Source organism: Myotis daubentonii, chromosome 2, assembly GCF_963259705.1.
Source record: "Myotis daubentonii chromosome 2, mMyoDau2.1, whole genome shotgun sequence".
Lineage (NCBI taxonomy): Eukaryota > Metazoa > Chordata > Mammalia > Chiroptera > Vespertilionidae > Myotis > Myotis daubentonii.
In genome coordinates this window covers 191,508,731-191,523,508 of record NC_081841.1, presented here as the reverse complement: position 1 = coordinate 191,523,508, position 14,778 = coordinate 191,508,731, and the positions used below count along the sequence as shown (strand labels likewise).

General features: G+C 48.4%; 1 protein-coding gene across 6 annotated transcripts in view; it reads right to left on the bottom strand.

Moving 5' to 3' along the window:
- ARHGEF7 (Rho guanine nucleotide exchange factor 7) overlaps positions 1-13,326 on the bottom strand; it is a 129,032-nt gene extending 115,706 nt beyond the window's left edge. For 2 of the 6 annotated variants that reach the window (XM_059685113.1, XM_059685117.1), the window contains exon 1: positions 12,776-13,322. In XM_059685113.1, the coding sequence (XP_059541096.1) occupies positions 12,776-12,940 (165 nt within the window). In that variant the 5' untranslated portion in view covers positions 12,941-13,322. Of the gene's footprint in view, positions 1-12,775 lie in introns of all 6 variants that reach the window. The other 4 variants (XM_059685115.1, XM_059685118.1, XM_059685119.1 and 1 more) reach the window with 4 other exon arrangements.
- Positions 13,327-14,778: the final 1,452 nt, after the last annotated feature.

The following is a 14,778-nucleotide window of genomic DNA, read 5'->3' as shown; positions in this document are numbered from 1 at the left end:
CTAACTGGGTGCTCACCCCATTACTACACACAGGCACCCTTGCTAAGGTCACCAGTGACTGGAGGGACCAATCAGCCAGGCTTTCCCAGGACAGTCCAGTGCATTCCTGTTGTCCCAGAACAATTAATAATAGTGGCCTTTTACCCTCCAAGCACAGTGCCAAAGCTATTTTTAGTTTTTTGAAGCATACTGTCTTGGCCATCCTCTTCCACTGGTCACCATCCTCTCTTCTGACTTAACCACCCTTCAACCACCATCCTTAGCCTCTTCAGGTTCATCAGCACTTGTTTGGCCATCAAGTTCCAAGTTCCTTGAGGCCTTATGTTCTCACTCCATAATTTCCCCGTAAGAAATCTCACCACTCCTACACTTCAGTTCACATCTCTGTAGCGTGACTCCCAAATTCATATTCCAGGTAGGTGTCCTCTCTGAGCGCCAATCCAACATACTCTGCACTAAATCCATTCATGGTCTTCTTGTACCAAACCTAGGCCCCACCCTGCCTGGCCCATATCTGTCTCTACAGGAGCCCTTGCAGCTTAATTACAGCCTACTCACATCAGAGCTCGGCTCACGTACCACTTCCAGAGGAGAGCCTTCCCTAAAGCATCCCCCGTCCCCATGTGCCAAGTGTAAGCCAGGTTCCTCTGCTACACACTTTTAGAAATCTGTTCCTTGCCTTCAGAGCACATTTCTCAATTTGTAAAACAATAAGTTCATATAATTATTTTAATGCTATTCCCCGCCCCCCACCTAAGAGAGTATTCGAGTTTATTTTTGGTCATCATTACACCTCCAGTGTCTAGCACAATTTTTAAAACATAGTAGATACCCAATAAAAATGTGATGAGAAAATAAATAAGTGAGCTCTCTGGCAATAAATCTAAGTACAGGCAGTCCTTGGGTTATTGCTGAGTAGTACTCCATGGATATATCATACTTTCTTTATCCTTTTTCCAGTTGAAAAACATCTGGGCTGTGTCCAGTTTGTAACTCTTAAGACAGAGCTGCTATGAACATTTGTGTACAAGACTTGGTATGGGCATGTCATTTCCATTTTCTTGGGTAAATACATAGAAATAGGATGGCTAAATCACTTAGCAAATGCATGTTTAATATTTAAGAAACTGAAAAACTGGTTTCTAAAGCAGTTGTATGATGTTACATTCCCACGAGCAGTTCCTTCACATCCTCACCAACACGTGGTATAATCAGTCTTCTACGTTTAGCCATTCTAATGGGTGTAGACTGGTAGCTCACTGTGGTTTCATTTATTTTTTAATCTTTATTGTTGAAAGTATTATAGGTGTCCCATTCCCTCTCCCCATTGATCCCCACATATTTCCCTATCCCTTCATGTGAGTGTATAACTTCTTTGGTGAAGTGTCTACTCAGACTATTCGTCCATTTTTTAAATTGGGTTGTCTGTTTCCTTACTACTGACTCTTAAGAGTTCCTTATATATTCCTTAATTGTTTGATAGAAATCACCAGTGAAGCCATTGACCTGGAATTTTCTTTATGAGAAGCTTTTTAACTACAAGTTTAAACTCTGTAATAAATATAGAGCTAATAAGGTTATCCAATGAGCTTTGATATTCTGTGTCTTCCATGGAAATAATACATTTAGTCTAAATTGTAGAATTTATTGGCATAAAAATATTCATAATCTCCAATTATTATCCTTTTAATACGTGTATTGTGTCTTCTTTCCTTTTTTCCCTGATCAGTCTAAGAGATTTGTCAATTTTATTGATTTTTCTCAAAGAACCAGCTTTGTTGATTTTCTCTAGTAATTTTCTGTCTATTTCACTGATTCCTATTCTGCTATTTATTATTCTCTTTTCTCTATTATTTACTTTGGGTTTAACTTGCCTTTATTTTTCTAGCTTCTTAAGTTGGGAGCTCCGTTACAGACAACAAAAGACTTGATTATGTGCAGGGTCAGTACTCTCTCCCTCCCAGAATATTGTTTTAACAACTCATAAACAATTCATATGCTTAAGACTCACACCAAAAGAAAACATGATTACTGTTATTTATTTGAAGAGCCAGCCTTGGATTGCTGACATGGCAGTTCCTCGAATTCAATCTAAGTAAATGTGCTTTGTTGGGGAGACAATAAAGGAACTCTTATTCTTCTCCACTTGTCATTAGTTGATTAAGTCTGCAAGATACTCAATTCCAGTCTCTTGTCACTTAAGTATGGCTTCTGTGGTACTTTCTAGAAGTTTAACCTTTGCCACAAGTCTGTCAAGAATTTGACCACATTCTATTTATAGAGTTTGTTTTCAAAAGAAACAAAAATGCACTAACAAACAGAAGAACTATGACCAGAAAATGTCATGTTTCCGTGAGAAAAGATCTGTTACCAGCAGCAATGTCTTATGAGAATCATTGTGCAAACGCAGGTCTTGAACATGGCAATTTCTTCAGCACCATAGAAAGATCACAGTGATCTTACTCAAGAATAGGGACCTAGAATAACATTCCCAGATGTTCTGATGGTCTCTTCCGCCTCCTGAGAGCCAACCACAGAGGTGAACAGCAGCAAGATGATTCCACTGAAACTCCTAGTTTCCCATCAACAGCACGATAACATTCTTCCTTAAAGTGAATGACAAAGTCATAATCTTTTGACATGTGTTCAGAAAGCAACGGGTTTTTTCAGAAAATCTGACAAAAGACTTCCGAGTAAATTTGCTAACTGCATTTGGATACTTACAAGTCTCTTATGAACTTGAGCTATTTTAAGGACAGGAAATAGGTGGGAAAGCGTCTTCTTGGCATAGGATCTTAGCAGCGAGGCACTCAGAATTGAGGAAGAAAGGCCATCCTGGGTCAGGGTATTTATAGATAATCCCAAACTTGACCATTTTCAAGAAGGCGTTACTAACAAACATCATACTTCCAGAACACGGTGCCACTGCAAAAAACTGTACATTCAAAGCAAACCTGAAACTGGATTCCCGTTCTAGACTAAAGCAATTTATATAAATAGGAAGAGGCTTAAATTACTTTCATATACCCTTTTTGGGGTTCTAAATTACAGCTTCTTTGGAGAAACAATAAGACTGTTATGAGCCCCTTTTTAAAAAGCTGTCCCAAGTGTAATAAGAACAAAGTTATGCACAAAATTCCACTTCCACTCTCCATGTTTGTACCAATTATCTATTGCTACAGTAAGGCTGAGGGGCAAACAGCCACAAAATCTCAGTGGCAGGCTGAAATAAGCGTCTGTTTTTGTCTGTGAGGCCCTGGGTCACCTGGGCAGTCCTGGCCTCCATGGGCTCGCTCATGCAGCATTCGTCAACTCTGGTTCAGGTGGCAGCTTGCTGCTCTCGGCTGGGCTCTCTCCAGTGTTTAGGGTTGGTGGGCTATGGGAGGGTACAAGAGGCCTCAGCAGGGACAACTGAGCTCTCTGCCACGTGGCCTCAAACCCTTCCATATCTGGGCCCTGGGCTTGTCCTTGGGGTGGAGGCAGAGTCTGAGAGGGTTGGAAAAGATGCAAGACCTCTTGAGTTCTGGGCTAGGAATGAGCACCCGTCACTTCTGCCACGTTTCACCAGCCAACTCAGATTCAAGAAGTGAGAAAACAGGTCCACCTCTGCATGAGAGGAGCTGCAGTGTCACTCTACAAGGGGCATGGCTGCAGGGAGGGGTGGTCAATTCAGCCACTTCTGTAATCATTTGCTTGTGCCTAGGAGGCTGACCTCTATGGAGGCTGACCTCTCTGCATCACTGCCCCAGAGCCCACGCCCAGCACAATCCTGGAAACACCATTCGTTTAGACTGCAGTGTGAATGACTCTCCATAGACTGTGCACAACTTACACAGTCATTTGCAACTGCCCTCAGTTAACCCACCTGCAAGATTACAAGTTTGGGCTAGATGACCTCTTGAGAGTTCCTTCACACAGAATTCACAAATGTTTTGCACTTAAGGCCTTATGGTTTCCCTTATGACCTGCCTGAGAAGGTGGTACAGAAAACATGCATGTGTGTGCATGTGCTTCTGTGTATATAACACACTAGCAGCATGCACATAATAAGAACCCAATAAATACATGTGTGTTTCTGTGCTTATGATGTGTACACTAGCATGCACAGAGTAGGAATCCAATGAATACATTAATTAAATTTAAGTAATTTAAACAAATGTGTTGGAAATATATCTTCACTCATCCCATGTAAACATCCTTAGCCTTTCTTCCTGGCCTTTAGACTATAGTAGACACAGCAGAACTAGCCTACAAAAACAGGGCTGAGAACTACCAATGTGGTTCATAAAACTAAAAATTCAGAGCTAAAGTTAGAAATACAAAAACACCAGGAAATAACTTTTCCCAACCTAACTTGGTAGAACTGATGGAGGGAAAAGTCAGAAGTTGTACACGGGGCCCAGGGACAGCCCCAACACCCTATCCTCCCTCTGCAGACACAGGACGGGCTATCCAGGCCCTCACTGCCCATCTGTGATTCCTGGCCCTTCTCAAGCATGAAACTCTATATACGTGAAACCTGAGCCCCCCAGCCTGGCGCTCTGGCCCCTCGGAGCCAGCAGCTGTGTACACCCAGCAGCTGCACAGGGGCCTGGTGCTAACCAGAGGGCCCTGGAAACCAAATTCAGTGGTTTCCAACCCAGACAATGGTGGTCTATCAGAGTGGGAAGGGAGGGTCACCAGCCCCCTAAAGTTGCAAGAATCGGCCCTGCTATTAGAATGAAGATGTATTCTTGGGCTTTGGTGGCCTTGAGGTTCAAATCCAGAGTTTTCCTGGACATGGCAGGAAAAGTTTTCAGTATAAAATAATAACTATCATGTACTGAGGCCCTCCTGCACCCAGCACTGCACAAAACCCCTCACATCTGTCTACTCATTTACCATTCCTCCTGGCATATATCATGAATCTCATTTTTAGGAGGAAGAAATCATTACTCAGAGAAGTTAGGCAGGTTGCCCAAGGTCACACAGCAAATGGATGACTCCAGAGCACACATTGGGACCACCCCATCTTACAGTCGTTCCAAGAGGGACCAGTAAGTCTTGGGGACCACTGAACCTCCCAGCCCCTGACGTTGCCCATGGCAGAGTTGAGTCCCAGAGGGATGGTGTGCCTTTGCTGCCTTTTGCTGACAGTGAGAGGCAAGGGCAACTCCAGCTCCCACATGACTCCAATCCAAAAAGTTAGAGACAACCCCACCAAACAAGAACTAATAGCTCTTCCCACCACCACTCCTGTGCCCCCCACCATGGCCCCTCCAATTATTATTTTTTACAGTGAGCAGTTTCCTCTGAAGGGAGAAGAAATCCATTAAATATACACATATACAGTACCTTCATTTTAAAGGTTTATTATATACATATACATGTGTGTATGTGTGTGAATTTATATTACACTGGAAGCCCAGTGCATGAAATTCGTGCATGGGGGGGGGGGTCCCCCAGCCTGGCCTGTGCCCTCTCACAGTGCGGGAGCCCCACAATCGATCACCCCAAAGAGGTAGGTCCTGCCCACCCATCCAGAGCTCCTCGATGGATTGCCCCAAAGAGGTAGGCTGGAGCCGGGGGTCTTGCCTCCATGGCGGGCGCAGGGCCACGGGAACCCCGGGAAAAGCTGCGTGGACCTGCCCCAGCGGCAATCGCAGTCATCTTATAACAGCATGAGGGCATCACAGTGTGATGCATGAGGACTACCTAGGCTTTTATTAGTAAGACTAGAGGCCCGGTGCACAAAAATTTGTGCACTCGGGGGGCAAAGGGGGGTCCCTCAGCCTGGCCTGTGCCCTCTCGCAGTCTGGGACCCCTCGGGAGATAACGCCCTGCTGGCTTAGGCCTGCTCCCGGGTGGCAGAGGGCAGGCCCAATCCCTAGGTGCAGCCCCTGGTCGGGCTCAGAGCAGGGCTGATTGGGGAGTTGGGGCGCCACCCCCTGTCATGCACAGAGCAGGGCGGATTGGGAGGTTGCGATGCCACCCTCAGTCACGCTCAGGGTAGGGCCGATTGGGGGGTTGGGGCACCGCCCCGTCACACTCAAGGCAGGGTCGATAGGGAGGTTGCGGCGCCACCCCCTGTCATGCACAGAGCAGGGCCAATCAGGGGGTTGAGGAGCTCCCCCCTGTCACTCACAGAGTAGGGCCGATAGGGGAGTTGAGGCACTGCCCCCTGTCACACACAGAGCAGGGCAGATCAGGGGGTTGGGGTGCCGCCCTCTATCACCCACAGAGCAGGGCCGATCAGGGGGTTTGGGCACCGCCACTGTAACACTCAGGGCAGGGCCGATGGGGAGGTTATGGCTCTACCCTGTCACACACAGAGCAGGGCCCGGGGAGGGGGGGCAGGGGGGGGTTGGGGCGCCGCACCCTGTCACACACAGAGCCGCAGGGCGATCAGGGGGTTGGGGAGCTCCCCCCTATCAGGCACAGAGCAGGGCTGATCAGGGGGTTGGGGCGCCTTCCCCAGTCACAAACAGAGCAGGGCAGATAGGGAGGTTGTGGCCCCGCCCCCTGTCACACACAGAGCCGCAGGGCCATCGGGGGGTTTGGGCGCTGCCCCCTGTCACGCTGATCCCAGTGCTGGGAGGCCTCGCGGCTCCGCTGATCCCGGTGCTGGGAGGCATATTACCCTTTTACTATATAGGATAGAGGCCTGGTGCATGGGTGGGGCTGGCTGGTTTGCCCTGAAGGGTGTACTGGATCAGGGTGGGGGTCCCCACTGGGGTGCCTGGCCAGCCTGGGTGAGGGGATGATGGCTGTTTTTACGCTGGCGGGTGACTGAAGCTCCCAACTGCTCCTTTTTTTCTTTTTTCTTTTTTTTTATTCTGGGCCAGTGTTAGCTCTGGCTCCAGCTCCGAGGCCTCCGCTGCTGAAAGCAGGTATCTGGTTTGTTTGGGTTCTATAATCGAAACAATGTATAACTCCAGCTCTGAGATCCTGGCTCACTGAAAGCAGGTTTCTGGGGTTTTGTTTAGCTTCTATATTTGTTAAAATGTTTCAAACTGCAGGCTCAGAGGCCGGCAAGGCAGGCGGGGAACGTTGGTTTTCTCCATCACTGAAGCAAGCAAGCCTCATGTTAGTTTCAAGCTGCCTGGCTGCCGGCCGCCATCTTGGCTGGCAGTTAATTTGCATATCGCCCTGATTAGCCAATGGGAAGGGTAGCGGTCGTACGCCAATTACCATGTTTCTCTTTTATTAGATAGGATTATACTGTTTTAAATCTTGGTGTAGATGGACACCCGATACACTCAGAGTCAGATGGCCCAGGGGTTATCAGGTACCAGAGTTACAGCTTAACTGAAGTCCTGGGATGTCCTCGGATAGAATGAATGAGAAGGCTCAAAGTGAGCTTTCCTAAGGCCATACCCCAAGGGCAGTGCTCCCTAGAGCTGTGTGTCCTCTTTCCAGTTGTCTCTGAATTCCTGTCCAGCCAGGGAGGAGCACTGCTCTTACTGCTGGCTGCCTACCCGAACCTCCTGAGAGTCCCCACTGTGCCCCTTCCCCCTTGGGAGCCCTGTTGACTGGCAGTCTATGCCACACGATCCAGCCCTGGACTCTGTTCTATCCACTGTGGTCCCTCACACTGTCTGTCTCTCTTTCTGACATGCCTTGTAATTCCTGAAGGCATGACTACCTATCTTACCGATTTAGCACAAGTTAGGCAGCCAGCAAGTGCTCAGCTAGCGGCAGTACTGTCATCGCTATGGGGCTCTGGCAGCAGGCTGACCTGGGTTGCAATATTCTGCATCCATGTGTCAGCTGGGTGGCCTGGGCACAGCAAACTGCTGGGCCTCAGTGTTCTCATCTGTGACATGGATGTGACATGAGATGACAATGGATCATCAGTTTAGCACAGTGCCTGCAACTCAGGGCGCACTTTTTTTATTTAAAAAAAAACAAAAAACTACATAACGACGAGGCAGGCAGTGCTTACAGAAATGAAAAGACAAGGCTGTTACAGGTGTTATTTCTATTCATAGAACGAGGCCATGGGATAGCACAAAAGCTGAATTCCTCCAGAGTTCATGGAGGCAGCTGCACCTGATGAAGGCCATCTGGTGATCCTTTCCCTGGGGGTCCTCCAAACCCAGTCAGATGTGCATGCACGTGTGAGTGTGCAAACATTTGTGCAAGTGTGTGCACATGTATGATGCCAACAGAAACACTACAGCATGTGTAGGGTGGCTCTCAGGAAATCACTTTAGGCGTTCCCAATTCAACTGAATTCAGGTTTGTTTGCTTTATGTTGAATGAGCCAGCAAATGCAGTTACCCTGTTCTCTGGGCCTAAAACCCAAAACCAGAATCACCCTGGTGCAGGGCCGAGATACTACTGTAAAGTCACATGCTTCAAATGCAGATGTTTATTACTGCAAAGTGAACTATTCTGAAACCTTAGGTAGTCTCCTTAGAAGCAACTTGCTATAACCAATAATTCAGTTTGCAGAGAAGTCTCTATACAGATGCAGTAGGAGATAGCATGTTTTATAACTGGAACCTTCTGAGTGCTTTACCGGCCAATCAGGAAGTATTTATGAACAGCTCAGGCGCAGGCCTTCTAAAGCAGAGCAGGACTCTCACCACCACCCCACACTGCCATCACGGACCACGTTCTTAGGCCAAGGACCTAGGGAAAGGTAAATTTCTCACAGTGGGCACGGAGAACTGCTGTCCAGCACCTACTGAGTCTTCATTTCTCTTCCCACCCCCATCCCCAACCAACCCCAGAATCCTAGGACTGACCAGAAAGCGAGTCACGGATCAATTAGGAAACAGCAGTGTCTTTTTCCTATGCTGTATCAGAATTCACTGATTTTCTTTGCTGTGGAAGACCCCTAGGACTTCCAGATCACAGTTTAGGAAAATATGAACAATATTCTAATCCAGCAATCGCCAACCTTCCGGACCTCACGGACCATCAGTGGTCCACCGACCACCGGTTGGCGACCGCTGTCTAACCCATGTGTCAAAAAATCATCGGAGGCTGGACAGCTCAAATGCAGTCTCCTTGGATTTCTTGATTCTTCTGTTGTTTTCATCTACATATGACTTTATGACTTTTGATTTCCTTCTGTCTCATATGGTTCATATTCTTATATTTGTATTTTCTCCTTCAACAAAACCCCCAAGAACTTGTTGTTTGGTCTTTTAGCTCCCATAGCACCTGGCACTTGCAGGTAGACAAGTACTTAATGAATGGACTTGGTTCAAATGTATTATGCAACCTGTTATAGGATGAATTGTGTCCCCCATTAGGATTGGAGTCCTAACCACCCAGTACTTCAGAATGTGATCTTACTTGGAAACAAGGTCGTTGCAGATGAGGTCATGCTGGGGTAGGGTGGTCCTATTCCAATGACTGGTGTCCTTATGAAAAGGCGAAGTGTGAGTGCAGAGAAGCGACCACAGGGGGACACCGTGGGAAGACTGGGGTGCTGCCACAAGCCAAGGAACCACCAGAAGCCTGGGCGAGGCCTGGGCAGATCCTCCCCTCGCACCTGCAGCGGGAGCCGGCCCTGCCCACACCTTGATCTGGGGCAACTGCCTCCAGGGCCGTGAGAGAGTAAGTTCTGTTGTCTAAGCTGCCTGGTCTGTGGTACTCTGTCCCAGCAGCTCAGGACACTAATACTCAGCCCAACAGTTTAAAACAGTTTAAATGCATACATGCTTGCACACCCAAGACACCCAGCAAGACCAGAAGGGTAGCATCTGGCTTTCAAGTATACTCTACAAATATTAGGTTGATGGAGTGTCTCCTGTGCCACACTTTACGGATTACTATGTGCTCTGAGCGTGGAGAGAAAGAACCAGGTTCCTGGAGTTTTTCATGGTGAATCGAGCAACTTCATCTAAAGGTAAAATTAAAGCAGCATTTCATGGTGTTCACTATTTCCATGTGTTTTATTGATCTTACATTCATGTTCCATCTTCTAAAACTTCTGTATCTTGATTTCATACCCTGTGACTTAATAGTCTAGGGATGTTTAAAGTGTTAACTCATGAGCCCAATGCTGCTAGGGCTCACTGCGTCCTGTGGCCTTTGTGTATTTCTCATCACAGGAGGAATGAGGGAAGCAAACAGTGCGAGTAGGACAGCAAAGCATCCTGGCCATTACTGAGAAAATCTGAGTGTCATATCCTCATACACGAAGATTTGGGACTATAATTCCCACTTTCCACCCCCCTACAGCAGAGAACCTATCCTCCGCCATCATGAAATGTATCTCTTTTCTGAACTCCTCTCCAGGCGTTTATAATCCCCTCTTTTCCTATCCAATCTTTCACCTTAAATAAAAGAACTGCATGAAGGAGAACCTGAACAAAAAAACTTTTTAAAAGTGAGCAGAACAATCTGAACCAAATGAATGTACTCTCGGTTCTCCACCCTTTTACTGGCTCTGAAATAGAACAAATCAGCTTAATGTAAGAAACACATTAGGGCGTGTTTCTTAATAAAAGGCACATGGGAAATCTGAGCCATCACAAAACTTATTTTTAAATTTTTTTCCACAAAACTTTTAATTATTCACTATCTCCACTCTCATGGTTCAAAGTTTTAAATGATGAATTTGCAAATGTTAAGTTGCAGGCTGCTTACACCCCATTGACCAGTTGTCAGTGTGTTCATGTGGCCAACAGGAGTAAAGTTAAGATACTTTCAATTTCATGTGAATATTCAGTTGTTTCCAAATGTTTCTTTTTAAGGAGGGGAAAAAAAAGCCCTAACATTCCCACATTCAGGGAAAGCTGTTCAGCATGTGTGCTCTGTGGCCTATATTATTTGGTGTGCACGCAAACATCCCAAAGCTCAAATAAATAACTCTGCTCAGAAAGTGGAAAAGGTTCATGGAACTTCCGAACCACAAGGTTTTCGGAGGCAGAGAATAGCTAATATTTTACTCCAAAAACCTACCTTTGAACCACAGAAAAGCAGAAGCTCTGTCTATAATTGGCTTACTTTCATGTTAAACTTTCACTGATAGTCAGTCTAAAACAAATCAATTGGGGCCTAGGGGAATAAAGGGATAGCTTCAATATAAGAAATTTCCAAATGACCATAGTTTGAGAATATGTTAGATTGTTCCAATTTGGCTTTGGCAAGCTAAGCATTTTATTCATTCCTGTCTTTGTTGTGTTAGAGATGAAAGGCACACTATAGTGTTCTAAGGAAACCTTTCTAGAATTTAAAAGAAAATTATTGAAGTCGATCAATATGAATTTAGTTAATATGCCAAATAACATACATTTACAGTGATATGTTTTTTCTAGACAGCACATGAAGTTGCTTAAAGCTTCACTCTTAGAAATGAACAGTATTTCATATAAGCCTATTTTGGTAAACTTAGCATGCATGCATTTTCCATTCTTTTCAACATCTGTCTTTTATTACCAGAGATTCTGATATCCAGATGAGTGCCTTGAAAGTTAAATCCTGCTCCTTATTCCTGTCTTAAATCATAATTTTATTGTGACATCAGGTTCATGTTCAAACATTTTTCTTCCCAGGACAGGCTGGCAGGTATTCATTCTAAAATGCAGATTCTGTTTTCATAAATACATTCCAAGTAAGAAAAAAAAATACCTAAAACTAGTATGCACCCAAAATTCAAATTAAATCTTTTCTGACCTCTAAAATGTAGCACCAGGACATGCACAAGCTTATAAGATTAAACATTTTACTTTATAAAGTCACCTAATATTTTTATTAGCAAATTATTATTGTGCATTTGGGGCCAATAAACCCATTTCTAAAATTAAATAGTTTTTCCTAGTCATGGTGTACTTCAATTTTTACATTTTAACACCTTTTAAGTAATTGTGGATCTTAAGATTATGTATTGGCCAAAAAAAAAAAAAAAAACTGGAGTAAGAGTGTAGTGTTTTCGAAATACAGGGAACACATTGGTTTTAAACGCGCTTCTCTCCCCTCATCCCTGCTTTGTCAGCTGTGGGAGAGGAAAGCAAACTTTAATCACTCGCAGAGATGCGGGTCAAGGTTCACACTCCAGCCCAGGGGAAAGGAGCCACCAGTCACGAAGAAGAGAAGCAGGGTCTGTAGGGCTGGGGATTCTGTCCCAAATCAGGTAGGAACCTGGAAATGAAACCTCGAGTGTTAAGCCAGCCTTGAAGAATGCCAAGGCGCTCCCAGCCCCGTGTCTGCCATCCTCTGGGCTTGGAGACAGACAGGAGGCATTCTTTCGTGGGGAGGGCAATAAATCATTTCACAACCCAGCCCTCGGCTATTGATGAATGCATCTTTTAAAAAATGCAGAGCAACTGGTCAATCGAATGGGGGACGCAACTCTCATACAATACCCCCACCCAAAGCTGTTCAAACAAAGCCTCTGAGGCAGCGGTGCGCGTCGCCAGAGCGCGGTTTTCGGGTCGGGTCACGGCGAGGGGCGGCTCGACCTCAGGGCGGTGCACAGCGCTCCCCTTTCCTTCCGGCCTCCCCGGGGTCGTTCCCCTAGTCCGCGGCCCGGACCCCCTTCCCGGCCCACAGCGCACACAATGGCGCCCCGAACTCCCGCCACTGGGTCCTCGCGCCGCCAGCGCGCCCCCCGCGCGGGCCGCGTGCCCGGGTCCGCGCACAAAGGAGACGCGTGGGCTCCGCCGCGCCCCGCGCTCTCCCAGCCTCGCGCGGCCACCAGGTGCCTACGCGGGCGACCCGGCCCCCGCGCGTCGCTGCGCATCCCGGGCGAGGCGGGGCGCGGGGCCTCCCACCGCCTCGGGCTCCCACCGCCGGGGCCTGTCCGCCGTGGGGGCGCGGGCCCGGGGACACTCACTTTCTCGATGGTCCCGGGCAGCAGGCGCTCCAGCAGCCGGCAGAGGACCACTCCATCCTTCAGGGACGCCTGCAGGAAGCCCTCCGGGTCCGAGATGGTCTTCTTGGGCGACTCGAGCACCCCCAAGGTAATGAGCCACGTAACGGTCTGCTCGGCGGAATTCATAGCGGCGGCGCGCCCGGCCTCCCCGCGCCGCGAGCCGCTCTCGGCGCCGTTCACCTCGGAGCGGCCGCGGCCCGGCGGGTAGCGCTCAGCGCCCCCTCCTCCTGCTCGCCCATGGAGAGGCCGACGACGGCGATTGGCCCGGGCGGCGCCGCGGTCCGGCCGGCTCGCGCTCCCTCGCGTGCGTCCTGGCCGACTGTCAAGTGCCTTTTCATTACCAGCACATGAACCTGCGGCGGCCGCCCGGCGCCGCCCCCGCCGCCGCCGCCTCCCGGCTCCCAGCCGCTGCTGTCGATGACATCACTGCGAGGAGAAGAAAAGACGCCGCGCCGGAGCGGCCCCGTGCCCGGCCCCCCGGCCGCACACGCACTCCGCGCTCGGGCCCCGCCGCCGCGCTCCCTCCACCCGCGGGCCGGGCCGTGCGCGCGCGCCCGCACCTGCGTGCCGGGCGGCGGGCCCCCGCCCCAAGGGCCCGGTGACCTCCAGGCGGCCACAGCCGGCCGCCAGCCAGGGCTCGCCGGGACTCCCGATCCGCGGGCGGCGCGCGCCTTTAACCGTTTGCGCCCCGCCGGGTCCGTGCGCAGCCCCCTCCGGAGTCCGGAGTCCGCTCACTACCGTCTCTTCCGCCGCCCTCTCCCCTTCTTGAAGGACTGGGAACCCTTTTTTAATTTATGAATGTTTAAATTATTAAATGCCTCCCGGAATGCTCTTTTTATTTTTGCCAGTTTTATTTCAAGAGGTTGGGGGCGTTTGCTTCTCCCCGCTCCCTTGCAAGCCAATAATTCCCAAACACAAGTGATAATTGAATCTTAACCAGATGGGTCTGATTTGAAGAGGAATTGATTTTGAGGACGCTGCTGTGATCCTTGGGGGAGGAGGGGTGTGGACACCCCCACCTCCTCCACCCCACCCCCACCCCTCCCCCTTTCCGGCCCCCACACACAGCTGCGGAGCGGGTGTCACGTATGCCCCCTGCTGGGAGGCCCCACTTCTGCTCTCTTATGACCTCACTCTCCAGGACCAGAAAGAAACCTTGGGGCTATTCCACTTTAAATTGGTGGCAACGTTTCAAACGCTGTGGGAGGAAGGTCAGGAAAACAGCAGAGCCTAAACTGTCTGTGCAGATAATCTGGAAGGAAGAGCTGTGAAACAGCTCAGTCCAAGCAGGCCACTTGGCCACGCTCTTGGACGAGATGCTGTGAACCTGCGCGGGCTAGACCTAGAGAACTCAAAGGACGCGCCATGGACAAGCTTCTTCAAACCACCAAGGACACTGCCATGTGCATATGCTAACCAAGGACGCGAGCCACTTCCTAAAAGAAGCTGAGTGTGAAGGTGTTCATGTGTGTCCATTTCCTCCAGCCAGTTCCTGAGAGCTGAGGAGTACGGGGAGTCCAACCAATGGAGACAGGTCTGGGTCATGTGTGTCAGTAGCTTACTGCGCCCTCAGGACATGCCCGTGCCCAGTTCCAACTGTGCACGGTCCCCGACAGAATGGGTGACTGCTGTGCCCGTTGTGCTAGCTGCACCTCGTCCCCTGTGCTCCTCCCTGGCTGCTGACTCTCAACTTTTCTTCACCACTTCCTCGTTAGATGTGTAAAGAGCATGAGCTGTGGTTTATTTTTATGCCTATTTGACTGTCTGTTTTTAAAATAAAAGCCCATTCAGATTTAGTGTATTACCTGACACACTTAATTTTTTCCAATTCTTTCAATAATTATTTATTTTACATTGTTGTAAATCTATTTTTTTTAAAAAGCAACGGGCATTTGAAGATTAAACTATTCCAATAATTTTGGGGGTGCATAAATCCTAATAATGCTATAACAGACAAGGCTTGT